Below are 17,647 nucleotides of genomic sequence, written 5' to 3'. Positions count from 1 at the left end.
CGATGAAGATGGTGTATATAGCGGTCAAAAGTTAGTTTTTCAATCCATTGTATTCCAAAGATTCTCGAAAGTCCAGGCGGCTGGGTTCCCGAAGAAAAATTCATCCAAGGGCAAATCTATAGATTGAATCAGCTAGAAGATGATTAATTGGTTAACCGATCGGGAGAAAGAAGCAACGGAAGCAGAGATTTGTAATACCTGTGCATCTTCAGTGGGAATCGTTGGAAGAGTGTCGCTACTATCATTAGGAAGTATCAAATTTTTTAGCCGAAGTCATCTAGATGAAAGTCAGATAAAGGCATAACTTTAAACTGAGCTTGAAGCTTGATTCTGAGGCCTGCACTCACACTCGTCGAATGTACTGGCATTATCATATCCTTGGCTTTGCCTATATCTTCCTGTGATTCCAATACGCGATAATACTGTTTTGTCACCCTATTTATAGCTTCTTCCTTTTCTTTTGTGCTTTCTGATGGGAGCAACACGGATTGTAGGAAGGCAGACGCGGCGGAAATGTACCAGTAGTAGGTGTACCCTGTTCCATGTTGTGTAATTCGTTGTTCTAACATCCCAATAACATCTTCCAGATACTGGATGAGCACGGCGCTATTTGAATTTATGAACAAATTGTCTGCATTTCTCCGCATTGAGTAAACTCGATCTGTAGATAGCCTTCTCACCGAGGGACCAAGAGGGTAGGACTTACTTTTGGTTATCAGGTTCGTGTAAGCACTTTGACATATCACAAGGGCAGCTCGGAAATAATCATTTCTCTGAAGTAAAAGAATGAAATTTCCTGTTTGAGTTAAGTCCGAGTAGAGTTGTACAATCTCTGCAGCGGCAGTGAGACAAGTGATTCTGGATAAGGAATACCGCGAGCTTGTTTGTGTCTGACGTGCAAAGGGCGCGTGGAGCATAACCAAAAATTGTCGAAGTTGGATATCAAGTAATATCCTTACCATTGTTCTCCTTCCGTTGCCGTGCGCCTGTCTATGGCTGCCGCCGCCGGACGGCAGCCTTTGGAGTTCCTTTGTAATCATGTCTTCATAATCCAGAACAGTTTCATGTACAAATGGGGAACTCATGTCATTTATCATTGAATTCAGAGATACTCTCAACGAAAAGCTTGATCTCGAAATGTGGAGATAGGAGGTTGGGGTGTGCTCGCGAAGTGATCTAGATGTCGGTCGACTGTTCTTCTCCAACTCTTCATCATGGACATTGAGTACGGTAGTCGTGTCTGAAGGAACACCGGCAGAAGCAGAAGGCATTCCTCGATCGATTGAGATCTGTAGCTCCATTTCTATTATGGTAGCCCAAAGCCGCCTGCGCATTTCCTGGTCAAAAAAGGAAACCTTCTCTCCTAGTACACTAGGATCACGGTGGAATCCAGCAGACATAGCCTCCCTTAACAGTGTCCCAGATTCCGTCCAGATGCGTTTTTTCTTCACAACATTGATCTGCTTGGCGAATACAATTAGGCAGCGGATTTGCCAGATGGCAAGATGCATGTGCTTGTAGCTTTGGCGCGCCAGCCATTTTTCAGAGACTTCGATCCAGAAGATTGCGCGTTCCCTGGACACGGAACTATCACCAATGTATTTTGGTTGTTCATGCGAAAAAAGGACCTCAACAGAGGCCATGACGAGTAGAAGGATAATCACAACAGCGGAATTAACCTGGTTTGGGTCTTGCCACAACAGCTCGTACTGTTTCTGGAAGCTCTGATAGTGTAATATCCGATATGTAGTTTCGACAGTGTCAAAGTACAGATTGACATGTCTGTCTAAAGTCTCTCGGTCAGGGAGCAATTGTAGTAGTTCATCATGCGTCAGGAACCAAGCATCATCAGCCCTGATACCTTTCCATTTGACCTGCAATGACTTTAATTCCCGCTGAACACGTGGTAAAGCGGTCTGACTGTGGATTGTGTCTTTCATAAAGGAGCGAAGTTCTGGAAACTGGTAATATGGGGTTAGGGTCGTATGATCACAGCGATTTTAGCCTAAGACAATGGAGCCTTACATGAGCGATACAGCTAGTTGCGTTGCTGCCACCATAATATTGGGTTCGGAAATTCTCTCCGCGGAAAATAACCGTTTCTTTTGGGATCGACTCCTGGGACCCCGCAGCAACATCTGCAACATCAGCGTTAATAGCAGGCCTAGCTTCTGCACCATTGGCGGCAAGAGAAACATGCCCCAACAGTTGCCATGTTCCTTGATTCTGGACAGCTTGTACAGTGGATGGGGTGTATTCTTTGCCACTAATATCAAGAAATTGGGAAGCTACTCGTGGTAATGAAGAGTAGGCAAGGTGGTTCCGCGAGGAGATACCATGAGAAGAAGGATCAGGTTGTTGCGGGGCAGACGACGACGGCGGAAGCAAACCTGGAGGGTTTGAGGGCTGTCGCGTCGCAGATAGTGATGATACATCATAAAGATAGGAGCATAATTCTGGTTGTGCGGCTTTTCTACAGCGGCCACACGAAGGCTCCTCGCGATCACATTTCAGTTTTCGGCGTCTACATTCATAGCATGAAAGAGTTTTCCGCTTTCGCTTTGCTTGGATCGGATATGAGCCGATCCTCGGAGACGAGGAAGTCCGAGCTGGAGGAACAGAGGACTGCATTATCACGTGAGGATGCTGGGCGTTCGTCGCGTAAGATGAAGGATGTCGAGGAAAGCGACGGCGGAGACGGAGAAGCCGTCGGAGTCAACTAGGTAGTTACCTAATGGAGAACGCGCTGACTTCGGAGATAAACTTTCCGTTCTGATTGGCCGATTTCCTCTACATTGTTATTGTTGGCTGCCAGAGCCAGATCAGGTTCACGACTCGTGTTCTTAGTCACTTAGAGATAGGCGCCTAGATTGGAAGATGATTTAATTTAATTCAATGTTGATTTCATGGATTGACACGCGACATGCCAAGTCTCAAGGATAGGTAAGAGATTCGAACATCCATCACTAATGGGTCGTTGGCAAAGAATACGCCTATGTCAGAGCTCGATCAGAACCACGCTCATGTATAGACTTCCTGTGCTGTTTCCTCCACTCTTTCTCGGTGTTCATGAGTAGATTTTGCACACATTTGTTGCCCTCTGGGTAGTTCTTGACCTCTTGATATGATAAGAGTCGCCTGACACTGTGAACTGTACTGACAATCGGCACCTGTGTTGTCGATGCTGCTGGTATGTACTGGCGTTCCGGAGGGTTTCCTTCTGTCATCTCGTCTGTTGGTAACGTTCCACGTTGTTCGTTGTAGCAAACAGCCGTTGTTTCGCTCGAAAGTGGCGCGGGTGATGAGGCTATCGTATCCATGGATATCAACAGTTGAAGTTGTTTTGTTGTTGACTTTTCTTTCGTTCCTTAGTAAATATGTTGCTCTCATCAACATGATGTCGCACAAAAAACCCTATGGTTAGGGTTCTGTTATGGTTTTACCCTTGAAGATAAAGATAGAACGAATTCGTTCCTTCCATTCTGTAATGACAAGGGTTTTCCTTTTGTGTATATGATGTCGAATTATATACTATCTCACCGAAAGAAAGTACCGTTTCTTCGTGATGGATTTCTCCACATTGGACACCTTTCTAGCATGTACTCCATGCGGACGCTTTGAGATGGCTCAGGTGAGTTTCATTTTCATAAAGGTATCCACAGCGATGTGGCGAGCATAGAACATCTGTCAAGGATGGGATGGGCATTACAAACTTACATAAACAGCGTCAACTGGAACTGTCCAGTCATTGATAGACAGAGGGATATATTCATAAGAATAAGTCCTGTTCTCGTCGTCCGTTACTTCGCTCCCATCATCGTCAGTGGCATTTGGCTTTTTCGACGATAAAGTTTCGCGATCTGGATTCTCAAGAAAGTCAGGTGAAAGCAGGGATGAATGGCCGGCCCCATCCATGCCCTCATTGAGTGGGAAATGTGTGAAACAAGACAATGACACACCGTGCGCATTTGGCGGATTGTAGTGGTCTGCATATAATGATGATAAAAAGTCCGGTAGGTTAAATATTGAACCAAGGTTAGGTACGCTCGGGAGCAGATGTGTTTCCAAGGATGGGATCAAAAGACCGTTTCTAGGATTGGTATTGCTCGCAGAAATATTGACTGCACTTGCCCTGTCAAGCCATCCATTCAATGTACTTAGTTCCTCTGTTTTCTCATCCCCATCCTGCCATTGCAGGTCGTTGTTCCAGATGCCAAGGTCTGAGAAATCATAGAATAGTAAATCATTGGGGGCGGAGTCAAACTCTGTACCTTGAAACTTTACAGGAATATTGCTCCACTCGGTTTCTTTATGATTATCTTGGCTTCGGGAGACTGTTTGCTGTCCTCGTCCCGTTGTAGCACTCGTTTTCATTCTCTTGCTTATATGCGTTGGGAAGCTTTGAGGAGATCTCCCACGCACAGTTATTGCCGAGCTCTTACTCCGACCAATGGTACGGCTTGTTCCATCCCCCAATATGGCTATTACTGTCACCCGAAGGTAGAAATATTGCCACTAGCACGCTTCTTTGCTGTCGCATGACGGAATTGTAATTTGTCCCAAAATATAGGGATAGAAAGTCCTGAGTTGTTCTCCATGTAATCCGAGATAAATTCGCCATTGTAGTCGCTTTTATCTAGCCAAAGGCAAACTCGAGGAGGCCCTTGGGTTGTTCGTGTTGTTGACACCCGGTCCGAATCATTTTGATCGCTTGACCGCTCCAGTTGCGTCGTGTTTGGCTTTGGGCTTGTGTATATAAGACCCACAGGGACACCCTCGAGGCTCTCTATGGCATCTAACTCAGCATAAAGACCGGTTACTCGTGAGGCGCTAGGACTCCCGTGTCTGATGTCGGTAATTGAAGTCGGCACAGATACTGTTCCCACAACCTTGAACTTATTGCGACGATAGAAAATAAGTCCGATTGTGTCCTTATCGTCCGTGCCGTTTGTAACATCGACCGCATGTTCGTGATGAGTGCTAGGTAAACCAGCTTCATCGTTATGTGTGAACCGGCCTTGTAGATATGCCTGAATCTTAATATTGGAAGACACTAAATTATCCACCGGATCCTCGAAAGATTGGCTTTGGGGCGAGGGAAGAGGCCGGAATGTTAAGTAGCTTTCGTTGCTTGCTGTTCTCTATCGAAGGTGGTCATGGGCATCAAGTGACAGAAGGTCAGGTGTTTACTCATTCCGATCCTGCACAGCACCGACAATGCCCAAACCTGACACTATCCCATTCCCCGACGATTCGTTTCCCTCCACGTTATCAGCGAAGTCGAGGTCTGACATAGTGCCCGGCCTGGTTTCGCTACTTCAAGACCGCGACGATATTACGTCCTCTCACGTAGATAAAGAATATCCGAATCCTACCTGGCCTCGATGCTGTGTCATGTAAGCAGTGAGGAAAGGCAGCTATCAGGGTCCACCGGTCACCGGTACAGACTAGAACTGGGATTGGCAATCTGCGATTCTAGGCCAAGTACTTCGTAGTAGTGTCGCTTGTAGTTTAAAAATCAGGGACGAAAAGATACCGTAGCCCATCACATTTTAGACCATACCCACATAGCACGACATCGGGCGGGCTCTTCTGGTTACATTCAGGTGGTCACAGTTCATCGTGACATAAAGGTACCAGTACTGTACCGGTATGGACAGGCTAAGCGAAATGCCCGCATTGTTGGCGTCGCCCCTACCAGTACTTACCGGTATTCTAAGGTTGCAGTTGGCAGACAGAAACTCGGAAATAATTCTTGGAAAACACAGATTCCCGACTTCAAAGGTTTAGCGTTCATGACAATATGAAACTTATAGCCTTTAATTGCTTGTGATTTCTCTTCTGACTGTGAAATGAATTTGGGATTTCCAGGTAATTTGTGATGTGCGTTGACCTGTCTGAATATATATTCTTACGTGTTTCTAGAAGATGACATATCCAGTGATACCTTAACGTAGGTATAGCTGCACATGCTCTGCTTGTGCCATACATGATAAGATTTTTTTTTATTTTTCCCCTGAAATGCTTTATGTTTTTCGACCACGACCCTCAACTGCGCTTTTGAGGCGACGTTCGGATAAACTTCAACACCGTACCGGTAGGGCTGAGTGTCCCCTCTACATCCGTTTCGATAATTCTCACCAATTCTAACTCTGTATCCGTATCAGCGTCAGAAATTAGCAACTCGAATTATCTTGCGTGACATTACACCAGACTTCGGGGATAATGTATTTGTAACCCGCTGGCTAACAAGAATCGCGTGCGTCTCTTCGTTCCCCTCTTCGAGTTCCCTGTGTAGTTGTGAATATCAATGACAGAGAATGACTAGTACCCTAGCTTCCAGCCTTTCCTTGGGATCACAACCATGCCAAGACTGACGGTCTTTGCTACTCATAGTGGCCGCGTGCCATGATTGTTGACCAGCCACAATAGGAGAATAGGTGTCTGTCTACTGTAGCTGCCATAGAGTTATAGTATAAGCTCTAGGGTTATGACTAGATCGCCAATGGTTCCACGCGCTATGGTGAGTGACTCAAACACCGTACCCTAGTCACTGCTCTTCGAAAGATACTTCGCAGCCTGTGGTAACAACTCTCTTGCTTATACTGAGAAATTCAGACACCTTTCGAAAACCGATGTTTTCCAATATCGGTGGGTAAACAGAATCTCCTACCTGAATTCATGCCAACATTAGTATTAACGGAGCGAAGCAACTTTATAGAAGGACTCGAGTTACCGACCACAATGTGTGCCCTACGATGCTTATGGGGAAATTTTGTCTGATCAGAATGTCGATGTTGTTTATGTAGCGACACCTCATTCTCACCATTATTAGCATGTTATGTTGGCCCTTGTGTCTGGAAAGCATGTTTTGTGTGAGAAGCCGCTTACAGTTAATGCCAACCAAGCGGAAGCGCTATGCAACGAAGCCAAGAAGATAAACCTTTTTCTAATGGAGGCTATGTGGACGCGGTTTCTACCCATAACAAAAGACGTGCTTAATGAGATACGTCGTGGGACTGTCGGCGAGGTCTTGCGAGTTCTTGTAGACACAAGTTTTGGGGACGAAGTCGAGAAAACATGGGGTACGGAACACAGGATGCTTAATAAAGCATTAGCTGGTGGAGCATTGCTTGACTGTAAGTTTGGTAGACTCATTCTGTGTGAGAGTTGCAAGTCATGCAGTTTTGCATCCTATACTTTGAGGTATTGACAAAAGTGACCAGTAGGAATCTACAGCTTGACGTGGGTCTTTTTATCCCTTTATCATGTCCTGCCTAAAACACAACGCAAACCCCCAACGGCAGTTTCAGCTCAGATGACATTGAACTATCTGACTGGCGCGGATGAGGCATCTTCAATTTTACTCACCTTCCCCACGACCGCACCAAGCAACATCGCAGAGTGGAACTCACAAGGTGTTGCTCTTACCAACCTACGGGTCTCTACTGACCCAGATGGTCGGAACATTGCAGGCCCCTCCATTCGTATACAGGGGACACGCGGAGAGATTCAACTAGATGGTCCATCGTTCCGACCCGAAAAGTATCGTATAATCCTCCGCAGCGACAATAAACACGTCGATGGCAGTGGAGTTGTTAAAGAGGTGGATCATCCCATTTCACCGGATGTAAAGGGCATGTACTGGGAGGCTGATGAGGTAGGACGTTGTCTCCGGGATGGTAAAATTCAGAGCGACTTGTTACGCTGGGATGAAACGAATGCAGTTCTGGCTGTTATGGATGAAGCTCGAAAACAAGGCTGACTCTCGTACCCAGATGCTATCGAGAGCATAATTTACTCAAGCTTCTGATGCTAGGCAACCTTTGTCTCCTTGAGGATTATAGTGATGTGATTTGGAAGTTGGAATAGTTCAAATAGATCATAGCTTACAAGGTTGTACCACCAGTCTTCCACTTATGAATAAATATATCCAAGACCCCACGGGAACTCTAATGATAAAAAATAATTATTATCATGCGTCATGATACATTTAAAGAATCCCAATACATAGCCTCGATTGTTTCTTTTCACAAAACCACTACCAGAATTGGGTTTGGCAGAGATTCATAGTAATAAATCACCTCTCCATAATCGCCCCGCTTGTATCTGAATGTAAGATCCTTGAACTGTTTCAAAGTCTAAGGCCGTTACCCAAGCCGTGGTACAAGTTACCGTCACTTGGAAGTATATTTAGGAAGAAGATTCCGCACCGCATGCTGAATAGCGGCTTCGTACCCGAATGTCCCTAAACCGACGATGCAAGCAACAGCTTTATCCGAAAAGTAACTGTGATGTCGCCATTGCTCTCTAGCATGAACATTACTAATGTGAACTTCGATGAACGGTATTGATACACCAAGGAGGGCATCTCGGATGGCAACGCTGGTATGTGTATAGGCTGCTGGGTTGATCACGATCAAATCCACTTTATTCCGAGCTTCGTGAATGCGATCAATCAACTGGCCCTCGTGATTGCTTTGAAATGCGTCCACTGTAACATTATGCTGCTTGCCTAATTCAATACATATGTTTTCAACGTCTTGAAGCGTAGTCGACCCGTAGATATGAGGTTCTCGAAGGCCGAGGAGGTTGAGGTTGGGGCCATTGAGGATCAAGATGGTCGGCATTGCGAGAGTGGTAGGGTGACTTAACGGGCGTCGTGAAGAATTTGACCCCTTCCTTTTTTCACCTTTCAAATGTACTGACAGAACGAAAAAAAAAGACCCTTTGTTTATGCCCAGCTGGGCAGTGGGCGCATGGACGCAGCGTAGTAAGCCTCAATACCAATCAAGCAGTGTATCCGTACAGAGTAACTATGGGTTAAAACGACGAATGTCACAACCCCACCCAACGGGGAAACGCTTTGCCGATGCCAGAGGAGCGCTGCAGCTGCGAAACCTCGGCCGAAACCCCGGCCGACCCACCAATGCCGCCGATTCATTGCTCGCCTCACCAGAATCACCAGCTTAGGTTTCATCGTAGCTAGAATAATAGGATTTAAAGCTGCAAGGCCATGCCGATTCCAATCATCTCTTGTAGTATGGAAATATGTATATTGATCACCGGAATAAAGAGTTGTTGCATTCAGAAATCGGAATATAGTAAGGTGGGTGCATATGGCACTCCGTCAATTAAGTATTAGGTCGTAAACATTCATCCTATGTGTAATGCACATTTCCAGTTAAAGATAGTAGGCATAACGAGTAATAAAGACGCTTCAAGGATGGACATCTGTGTCTGCAGCCTCATGATCATGCTGGGCATCTTGGGCAGTGAAGTATTGTTCTCGTACGGTGCGTCGCATAATGTGGCTGGGTGCAGGTCTGTTCGTAAATATTTCAAATTGAGCAATACCCTGCTCGACAAGCACGTCGAGACCATCGGCGACAATCCATCCTTGAGATCGCCGAGATTGCATATGCCGAATCAGTCGGGTGACCAGAGGTTTGTATGCAAACTAAAGGTTGTTAGCGACTTAAGAGTCTGATATACGAAACGACATAGTAGAAGAAATCATTGACCAACCTCAACAAAAACACCTCCCGTCGGACTACCTAACCAATGTTCTGGGATGAGCAAGTCCGGCGCGTCATTATCACCAACTTTATGTGCAGGGATGCAAGACACAATAATCGTGGGCTGCCACAAATCAGTAGGCCATGGAGCACTGAGTGCAGTGAGGACGGTCAATCGCAGATCAGGGAAGACAGTGGCAAAATAATCCGCAAGTCTACGAGCATTCGCTTCAGTTCGATTGAAAATACAAATGTTTTTAACACCAGCTTTGACGCAAGCATATATGGCAGCACGAGCCATGCCACCAGCGCCGATAATCAGCGCGCTCGTTTGTGATCGTACTGCATTCGCAGGCGAGAGATTTTTCTCGATACACGTACGGATCCCAATGTGGTCAGTATTGTAGCCTTTAAGGTATAACCTTGGACTGTCTTCGCGCGTAGAAATTCTTTCAATAACAACAGTATTGACCGCGCCAATAACTTTGGCATCGAGGCTCATTTCATCCATCATCTGCACAACCTCAGTTTTGTATGGATATACAATGGCAAGCCCACCCTGCGAGTCACGTTGAAAGACTTCGCGAATGCGAGCCAACCGATCACTTTCCACATAGTCACAAATATGCGGCATTCCACATGCAGCGCACGCAGCATTATGCATAGCTGGGGTCAAGCTATATGAAACATTCTGTCCAAAAACCGTGAAATGTTTCTTTGATCGCCAAAAAGAAGAATATAATGCTCTCTGGGCATCTGCCAGAGTGACCCCTCGACTCGTAGCTTGCGATGGGAGGACGACGGGAGATAAAAGAGGGTTCAAGCAAACAGATGAACGGCCAAATTCTCCCGTATTGTAGCAGCTCACCGGAAAGTCACTCAGTTTCTGTGCCTCTAGGATCACCTTGATACACCCAAGATTATCACTAGGTTCATGTGCCTCTCCAGTGAGCCTTATGGCACTGCAGTGTAGTAAGCTTGCTTTGTCAAAGACATCGGGCAGAGTACCCCAGTTCCAGTGTTCGGAAACCGATCCTTTTTGGTGGTATTTCCCAATGATCTTAGAACGGCATTTAGCAAGCTGTAATTGTTTGGCTAGGACTGCACTCGTGTCTAGTGAGACAACGATGATGTCTGGTGCTTGCCGAACAACGAGTTCTAACAAGTTCGCTTGAGCTATATAGCTCGTGGTCGTCGACATCTCTAGGTCAACGATCATAGGGACATGGCAGTACTTTCTCAATACTGCAACTCTTTGCGACAGTTGAGAAAAGATTTCATGTTGATTTCCAGGGGTCATTTCAACCAGTATTACGACTGCGTCCGCTCCAGAGTCAAGCTCCGTGTAGTCGGCTTGAATATCCTCTAACGATGACATTGGAACTTGCAGCGCATACGTGTGCGGGTGTGAACAAATATTGGCAAGTGCCTTTGCATCTTCAAACTGGGGGAAAATGCCATTGAGAAACCGGATGAACTCCCCTTCGGTCGCTTTTAGTTTGAGGGGTCCAAGTGCTTTATCGTCCATCAATGGTTGAGATATATTGAAGAACTCAAAGTTTGCAAACCTGCGGTGCAGCTTCTCACTCAACTGATAAGTTCTATACAGCCGGTTTTTGTCCGAATTGGTTCGGTTGATTATGTTCTCAAGATCCCTTTGAATGTGTATGATAGGGTTTGTCTGGGACAATGATTTCAATAGTCGACGCTGGCGGTTGCTTGCCATGGCAAAGAATCCGACAAGAATGCAACCTTTCTGTCTCGAGCCAATTATCCCACTAGTCACCTCATCTTCCAGATTTCGATATGCCGTTGCCCCATGCGCCTCAATGTATTCTCGAGGAGGGAGCCCTGTCCTCCCCGTGAAAACGGTGTCGAAATCCACAAATTCTCGCCGCAGAGCGGCGGATGCTATCAGACCAAGGGTTTTCTTGCCTGCGCTGGGAAAGCCCACCAGGATAATACTCTCATCACCACGATATTGCCTAGCTAATAGCGGCGACTCGTATAGGCGGTTCTCTGGATCGTCCAGACTGGGCGATCTATTGGGCGGCGACAGGGAAACTATGTGCCTGGAATGGCGCTCCAAGTCCTCTCTAGGATGAGAGTGGCTGCGAGTGGCTTGGCGCGAGGATCCATTGTTCTCTTGTTGCAATTGCGTCTGATCGAAGCTGCGCTTCCGTGAATTATCCAGCGACAGATCGAACGGACTGCGAGAAGGGCCGCCGACGGATGCTGTGTCCATGACTGCGGTCAGTGGGAGGAGGAAAACATCGTTGCCGAAAAGCTGGGGAAGAACCAAAAGGCTAGGAAGAAAATGGGGAATGGAGAGGCCCACTGCCTGCTCAGTGTCTACCGGTAGTGTCAAGTGTCAAGTGTCAAGTGTCGAGGGTCGAGTGTCGAGGGTCGAGTGTCGAGGGTCGAGTGTCGAGTGCCTTCAGAGGAGGATGTCCACCCGGAGGAGCATTAATCCGGCCCACGGGTCGGAACAGCGATTGCCCGGTCTCCACGCTCTTGCCTGGACAACCTCGAACCGCCCTAAGTTAGCATGGAAAGGGAACAGACACAATCTCAACAATCACCCACGCCCATCATACGACTCGGGCTTGCATGGGATTGGTGTATCATCATGACACGCCATGTCAGAACAGGACCCTCCTTCAAAACGCCAGCGAATTAACCAAGCCTGTGATCAATGCCGCAAGCGAAAGTCGAAATGCGATGGGGCCCAACCCAGTTGTTCAACCTGTGATAACCTCGGGAAGCTGTGCACCTATGGAACCCCGGTGAAAAAGCGAGGGCTGCCAACTGGCTATGTCAGAGGTATTGAGGCCTTATTGGGGCTATTTCAGCAGTTTCTTCCCAACGGAGAGTATACGCTGAGGAAAATCTTGAGAGAGAACATTGCGGGGCGAATAGTCGACAGCGAATACCTGGACAATGCGTCGGACATTTGGCGATCTTCCGACTTAGCGAAAGACTTTGATCAGCTGCTGAGTTCGGTGGACAACAACATAGGAAGTAGATTGACCTCAGAGACGATTCAACTTCCCGAGCTGCGAAATGCGGAGACGATAATCCATCAACGGCCGGGCGACCCGAATCTATTCGAAAGACTACAGCATTGCGCAAACCTACCCCCCCCGGATTACCCGCCAAATATTCAAGAGATAGTGGACTTTTATTTTCAGACCACCCACTGTTGGTTTCCGATCGTGGAGCGTCGCATGATCCTAAAGGCCCTCTACCGCGACGACACCGGCAATGGCCTGGACCGTGACTCAGACAACTATAACCTTTGCTTGTGGGCAATAGTGGGTTATACATCGGCCATCGCATCTGGCAAGTCCATTCCGTCGGATACAATCCATCCGCATGGCATTCAGACATATGTCCGGTTTTGCCTGATGAGAAGCGAGAACTCCTTTTCTATCGGTAGCGTTCAAGCACTTTGCATATTGGCGCTTCTCAACATCAGGCTGGAACAGTTCAACACGTCCAGGTTGTTGCTCCTGCAAGCATTCACTATGCTGATAGATGCCAATGTTGAAGAACGACAAAACTCTGAACGATATTATCATACACTGCATGGGTGTTTCTTCCTGGATCAAATACTATCGGCGTATCTATCGACAACCTCATTCTTTCCAAATACCTGGTATTCAATTATTGGTCATCTTGATGAAAATGCTTTGGAGGAGTGGGAGCTTTCTCCGCCCGCCAAAGGTCTTGACCCCTCTCGGATGAATTTTGACCGACAACCTCTTCGCACCATAAGCTCTTTCAACATGACCTGTGATCTAGTGAGCAGGATACCACCTCGTGGCGAGAGTAAGCTTGACAGAGAACAGCTGCAGGCGATCATAACCCATTTACAAAACTGGTATTCGAGCCTAAGAAAACACCACCAACTTCCGAAGCTTGGAACAGCAAATCCGCCTCTCTTCATCCTTCATCTTACTTACAATTTCGTCCTTTTACTCGTCCTTGAAGAGGCCGGCAGGGCTGGACAGCAGCATAAAGCACTAATTGATAAGACAATCTCCTCCAGTATAGAACTTCTAACTCAAGCTCTAGACCCCGGCCATGCATTATATCGAAATCCGCTCCTGATTCTATTTGCGTATCAACTGAAGACCTCGGTTGATTTATCTTATACCTTGACACCGCTAGATATAAGCCCGGCCCTTCGGTCACGCTTCTCTTTGTTGTTTGGCAGTTTTCAAGAAATTTATGATTTTGAGCGATCAACAGCACACAATTACTACCCTGCTGCGATAGTGTCTGAAACAAGTAATATTGCAACGACACACTCTGGCCATCCCCCGACCGTGTCTCCATCAATGGTGGGTAGCCAAACCATCATGTCCGATGATCGAGTCTATGTAAGTACCTCACACTAACATTCAACGGCACTATTTGTTATGCCTTCCCGTCGCTGACGATATCGTTACCCACAGACTCCTGTCAGTGATAGAAATGTGACAACCAGTCTGCCTATAGACGATGCGTCTGTCGAAAGGGATGACCTGGATGTCATTTTCGAGGATATTGCTGCAATGGTCTTGCCCAGAAGGTACTACATCAATGCGTTTTTCAGACGTTGTGTGTGTATTAAGTTCACTAAAACACAAAACAGATATGATGACGAAATCGCCGACTTTGCTCAGAACCTTGGCTTTCTGAGCAATGACCTCAACTTTGACTCGATGGCTTTCCACGGCATTCAAGGTGGTTCTTAAATTACAAGGACATTGATGATACGGATACATAGACACTTGCTTGAGAAGATCTCATAGACGCCCTACGAGCTGAAGGGGAACTCTGTCAAAATCGAGGATATCCGCCCTTAGTTTTTCCCAGGAAGCGATCCCCCTCTTCGCGTGGTCAGCTGGCACGGAAGGGTTGGGATCAACCATCGTTCTTGAGAATAACTCCATAGACACCCAGCCTTCATACCCAAGGTCCTTGAGGATGGTTCTCGCGATGTCTATAACGGGAAGGTAGCCACCTCTGTCTGTTTCGTAGGCGAAGAGCCTTGCATTGCGACTCCACGACATTCTAGGTGGCTGACTTGCGACATGCCATGGATGTCCCACAACTAACGGTGTCTCCATACGCTCAGCATCAACTAGCTGGATAAAGAACACTCTTTTGATGTCAACAGTCGCACGCATTCGGTTGAGGGAAGCTTCGAGGACAGTGTCTGCATTCGGGGTTTTACCCGACGGACTTGCTGGATCAGCCCATATCCGGCCGGCGATGTTGAAGGTGTCCAGGCAACACCCAAAGTTTATTCTGTTCACCCTTTCGACCACTTCCCACGATTGTTCCCAAGTATCAACATAGGTCCCCCAGCAAAGGCTTTCGAAGGCAAATCTCACTGGGGGCCTCTCCTGCAGACCCAAATCGGCAAGTTCGGTCAGGTCACGAACAAGAAGTTGCATGTCATCTGATACATCCTCCTTGGGTAGAAAGTTCGAGGGTATATGAATCAGATCAGTTCTTAGTATCTTGACCAGTCTGAACCATAATTTGATTTCTCGGATTCGTCGCTTGTGTTCCTCACGGTCTAAAAGACCACCGTAAAACCCGAAAGGCTGTAGATTGATGATCGTCAATTCGTAGAGATCACATAAACGACGGATCTCCCCAGCTGCGTCTATTAAATTCTCTTCGTGCGTTCCATTGGTTCCATAGGAATTTGCGAGGTATTCCAAATCCTCGTAGAAGAGCTCAATTCCTTCAAATCCAGCTTCGGCGGCTTGTCGAAGCTTTCCTGGCATGCCGTGTACCCAGGCGCGCCCAAGGGACATGGTTGATATTGCCGGTGCACACTGCATCGTGTGTGGTTGTTTGTGTATTGTTCTTCAAGGCTTTTATTAACCGACCAGCGAAGTGCGGTCAGTTAAAGGTTGTAAATCTCTAATGCAAATGATTCAGGATTAAGAGTCACCTCTGTCTAACAAGCATAAGACCCGAATGACGAGATGCAAATATTAAATGAATAATTTGTTAACAGATCATGAGTCATTAGTGGATGAAATTATTTATTTGGAACAGGAATGCGAACAAAATATAAGATAAATATCAAATACTACTAGGCAAGTCGCTCAAGTCGAATCGAACCAGGGAATTCTGTTCGGGAAAAGCCATTCCCTTGTCACCGGTATCGTCGGAGCAGGCCTCCCGAAGCTTTGATAGGCTGGTCCGGCGTGACCTGACGATGGGACTGAGTCAACCCTAACTCTCTCTAACTTGTCAATTGCGTAAGTGATGAGTTCTAACGTTATTGGATGTTCTCGATTGAATAGTCTTCCAGCATCTTTGAGTGTAAGGGTGTTGCAAGCAACTTCTAGGACAACCATCAGGTATCTGAATATCCTCAGGCGAACTCGGTCGACGAGAAGACATGGGAATAGTTACAAGCTCTGGTAACAAGGCTAAACTCGGATACCTATCTCTGATCACGACAATACTAGCACTATATTCGTTTTCATACACAAGACCCATCTTGCCTTCGAAAGACTCCTTTCGCGGCAAGCATACATAAAGTCTTGGCACGGCGAAACGCTCAGCCGGCGGGGAACCTTTCAACCCGCAGCTTGGGCGGTGGACGGAGGAAAACGGAAAGCTTCTCATTTCATAATTTTGCGCTGTACATGGACAGGTGAAGGAGACAGGTTAAAGAAAGGAGAAGCAATACAGAAAGGTTGTCCGTGCCGGTACATCATCTTTCATTCTTCTTCCTTTGTGTTTTGCTAATCTTGAAACTGAGTGCGATCACAAATTACCACTGCGAATATCCGACAAACTGCGAAGATGGCTTCTGATCTCACCATCGCTCTTCGTGAGTCTTACGAGCATGGCTCATCGTTCTTCAGTGACCCAGCAACACGAGAAACCAAGACAAGAATTCCTCTCCTGGGATATCCCATCCATCACTCCATGGCTCCCTTAGTCCAGAACTACCTGTTTGACGGCAAGAATTTACCATGGCAATACTATTTGTTGGAGTCAAAAGAGCCTAGTGATTTGCTGAAAGTCTTAGACGACTCTGCAGAGAACTGCATTGGTGCAGCTGTGACCATGCCACATAAAGTCACATTCATGTCTCAAGTGGATGAAGTCACATCTTCGGGGAAACTGATAGGAGCAATCAATACCGTGTTCCTACGCCGAGACAAAACCACCGGCAAACCGAGGCGTATCGGTACCAACACGGATACGATTGGTATAAGCAGATCTTTTAGCACCGTCCCATCGTCCGTGTTGTCTTCGGAAGCGAAGAATAAACCGGCTTTAGTAGTTGGTGGAGGCGGCGCTTCTCGAAGTGCCATCTACGCCCTGCACTATCTAATGGGCATTTCGGAAATATATTTGGTCAGTCGGTTGAAAAGTGAGACAGATGAACTCATAGCTTGGTTCAACCGCGATACTTCTCCAACTCCCGGTCCCGAATTCAGGGGAAAACTACGAGCACTGCATTCCCTTGATGAAGCGAAGACGCTTCCCGCTCCATATTATGTTGTCAGCGCCATCCCCGATTTCCCACCACAAACAGATGGAGAAAAACTATCGAATGCCATCACAAGAGAGCTCCTTGGACGACAGAGTGTTGCAGAGAAAGGTCTTTTATTAGAAATGTGTTACCATCCCAACATCAGAACGTCACTGTACGATTACGCCGAAAAAAACGGGTGGTATGTCATTCCAGGTACAGAGGCAATGATTTGGCAAGCAGTTGCACAGCAAGTCCTCTGGACTGAGAATGTGGTTGACAACGAGCTTTCGACCGTCGAAGATCTCAAGAAGATTGTCAGCGAGGAGATTTCAAAACGTGCGGCGAGCGCCGAAAAATAAAATCGTTCGTTTGGTTTACCGGAAACGCAGGAAACTTGTTCATAGAAATTAAATCGGTGTACTACCCATATAATTACTATTTGGCTTTTACAGCATGGAATGGGAAATGACATGAACGAACCAAATAAACCTTTTTTGACATCTGCCATTTGAGGATCGTTCAAGGTGCCGTATATAAGTGCCGGCTTCACAGACCCCACGAACCAATCTAGCTAGTAACTGCAGACTAGCTAGTTATATATTTCAGGACACAGATCATACTACAG

The 17,647-nt window shown here is 46.7% G+C and overlaps 8 protein-coding genes across 8 annotated transcripts; 3 read left to right on the top strand and 5 right to left on the bottom strand.

Annotated features, from left to right (window-relative positions):
* Nucleotides 1–244: 244 nt before the first annotated feature.
* Nucleotides 245–2,631, bottom strand: EYB26_002345 (uncharacterized protein; the record flags this gene model as incomplete). The annotated part of the gene is made up of 4 exons (XM_054261650.1): nt 245–277; nt 348–631; nt 707–1,961; nt 2,026–2,631. 4 exons carry the CDS (start codon nt 2,629–2,631, stop codon nt 245–247), a joined length of 2,178 nt encoding a protein of 725 aa, XP_054117625.1.
* A 1,859-nt stretch (nt 2,632–4,490) lies between these two features.
* On the bottom strand, nt 4,491–5,294 carry EYB26_002344 (uncharacterized protein; the record flags this gene model as incomplete). Its single annotated transcript, XM_054261649.1, has 2 exons — nt 4,491–5,139; nt 5,191–5,294. The coding sequence occupies 2 exons, from the start codon at nt 5,292–5,294 to the stop codon at nt 4,491–4,493; spliced, it is 753 nt and encodes a 250-aa protein (XP_054117624.1).
* Nucleotides 5,295–6,841: 1,547 nt separating this feature from the next.
* On the top strand, nt 6,842–7,765 carry EYB26_002343 (uncharacterized protein; the record flags this gene model as incomplete). Its single annotated transcript, XM_054261648.1, has 2 exons — nt 6,842–7,139; nt 7,227–7,765. The coding sequence occupies 2 exons, from the start codon at nt 6,842–6,844 to the stop codon at nt 7,763–7,765; spliced, it is 837 nt and encodes a 278-aa protein (XP_054117623.1).
* A 412-nt stretch (nt 7,766–8,177) lies between these two features.
* On the bottom strand, nt 8,178–8,630 carry EYB26_002342 (uncharacterized protein; the record flags this gene model as incomplete). Its single annotated transcript, XM_054261647.1, has 1 exon — nt 8,178–8,630. One exon carries the CDS (start codon nt 8,628–8,630, stop codon nt 8,178–8,180), a length of 453 nt encoding a protein of 150 aa, XP_054117622.1.
* Nucleotides 8,631–9,220: 590 nt separating this feature from the next.
* Nucleotides 9,221–11,763, bottom strand: EYB26_002341 (uncharacterized protein; the record flags this gene model as incomplete). Its single annotated transcript, XM_054261646.1, has 2 exons — nt 9,221–9,460; nt 9,529–11,763. The coding sequence occupies 2 exons, from the start codon at nt 11,761–11,763 to the stop codon at nt 9,221–9,223; spliced, it is 2,475 nt and encodes an 824-aa protein (XP_054117621.1).
* A 394-nt stretch (nt 11,764–12,157) lies between these two features.
* Nucleotides 12,158–14,260, top strand: EYB26_002340 (uncharacterized protein; the record flags this gene model as incomplete). Its single annotated transcript, XM_054261645.1, has 3 exons — nt 12,158–13,903; nt 13,979–14,094; nt 14,158–14,260. The coding sequence occupies 3 exons, from the start codon at nt 12,158–12,160 to the stop codon at nt 14,258–14,260; spliced, it is 1,965 nt and encodes a 654-aa protein (XP_054117620.1).
* A 51-nt stretch (nt 14,261–14,311) lies between these two features.
* EYB26_002339 (uncharacterized protein) lies at nt 14,312–15,361 on the bottom strand (the record flags this gene model as incomplete). The annotated part of the gene is made up of 1 exon (XM_054261644.1): nt 14,312–15,361. The coding sequence occupies one exon, from the start codon at nt 15,359–15,361 to the stop codon at nt 14,312–14,314; it is 1,050 nt and encodes a 349-aa protein (XP_054117619.1).
* Nucleotides 15,362–16,340: 979 nt separating this feature from the next.
* Nucleotides 16,341–17,381, top strand: EYB26_002338 (uncharacterized protein; the record flags this gene model as incomplete). Its single annotated transcript, XM_054261643.1, has 1 exon — nt 16,341–17,381. The coding sequence occupies one exon, from the start codon at nt 16,341–16,343 to the stop codon at nt 17,379–17,381; it is 1,041 nt and encodes a 346-aa protein (XP_054117618.1).
* Nucleotides 17,382–17,647: the final 266 nt, after the last annotated feature.

The sequence above is a fragment of the Talaromyces marneffei genome, chromosome 1 (genome assembly GCF_009556855.1).
Source record: "Talaromyces marneffei chromosome 1, complete sequence".
Classification (NCBI taxonomy): domain Eukaryota; kingdom Fungi; phylum Ascomycota; class Eurotiomycetes; order Eurotiales; family Trichocomaceae; genus Talaromyces; species Talaromyces marneffei.
The sequence above is the reverse complement of the archived record's forward strand: the minus strand, read 5'-3'. Positions and strand labels throughout refer to the sequence as shown.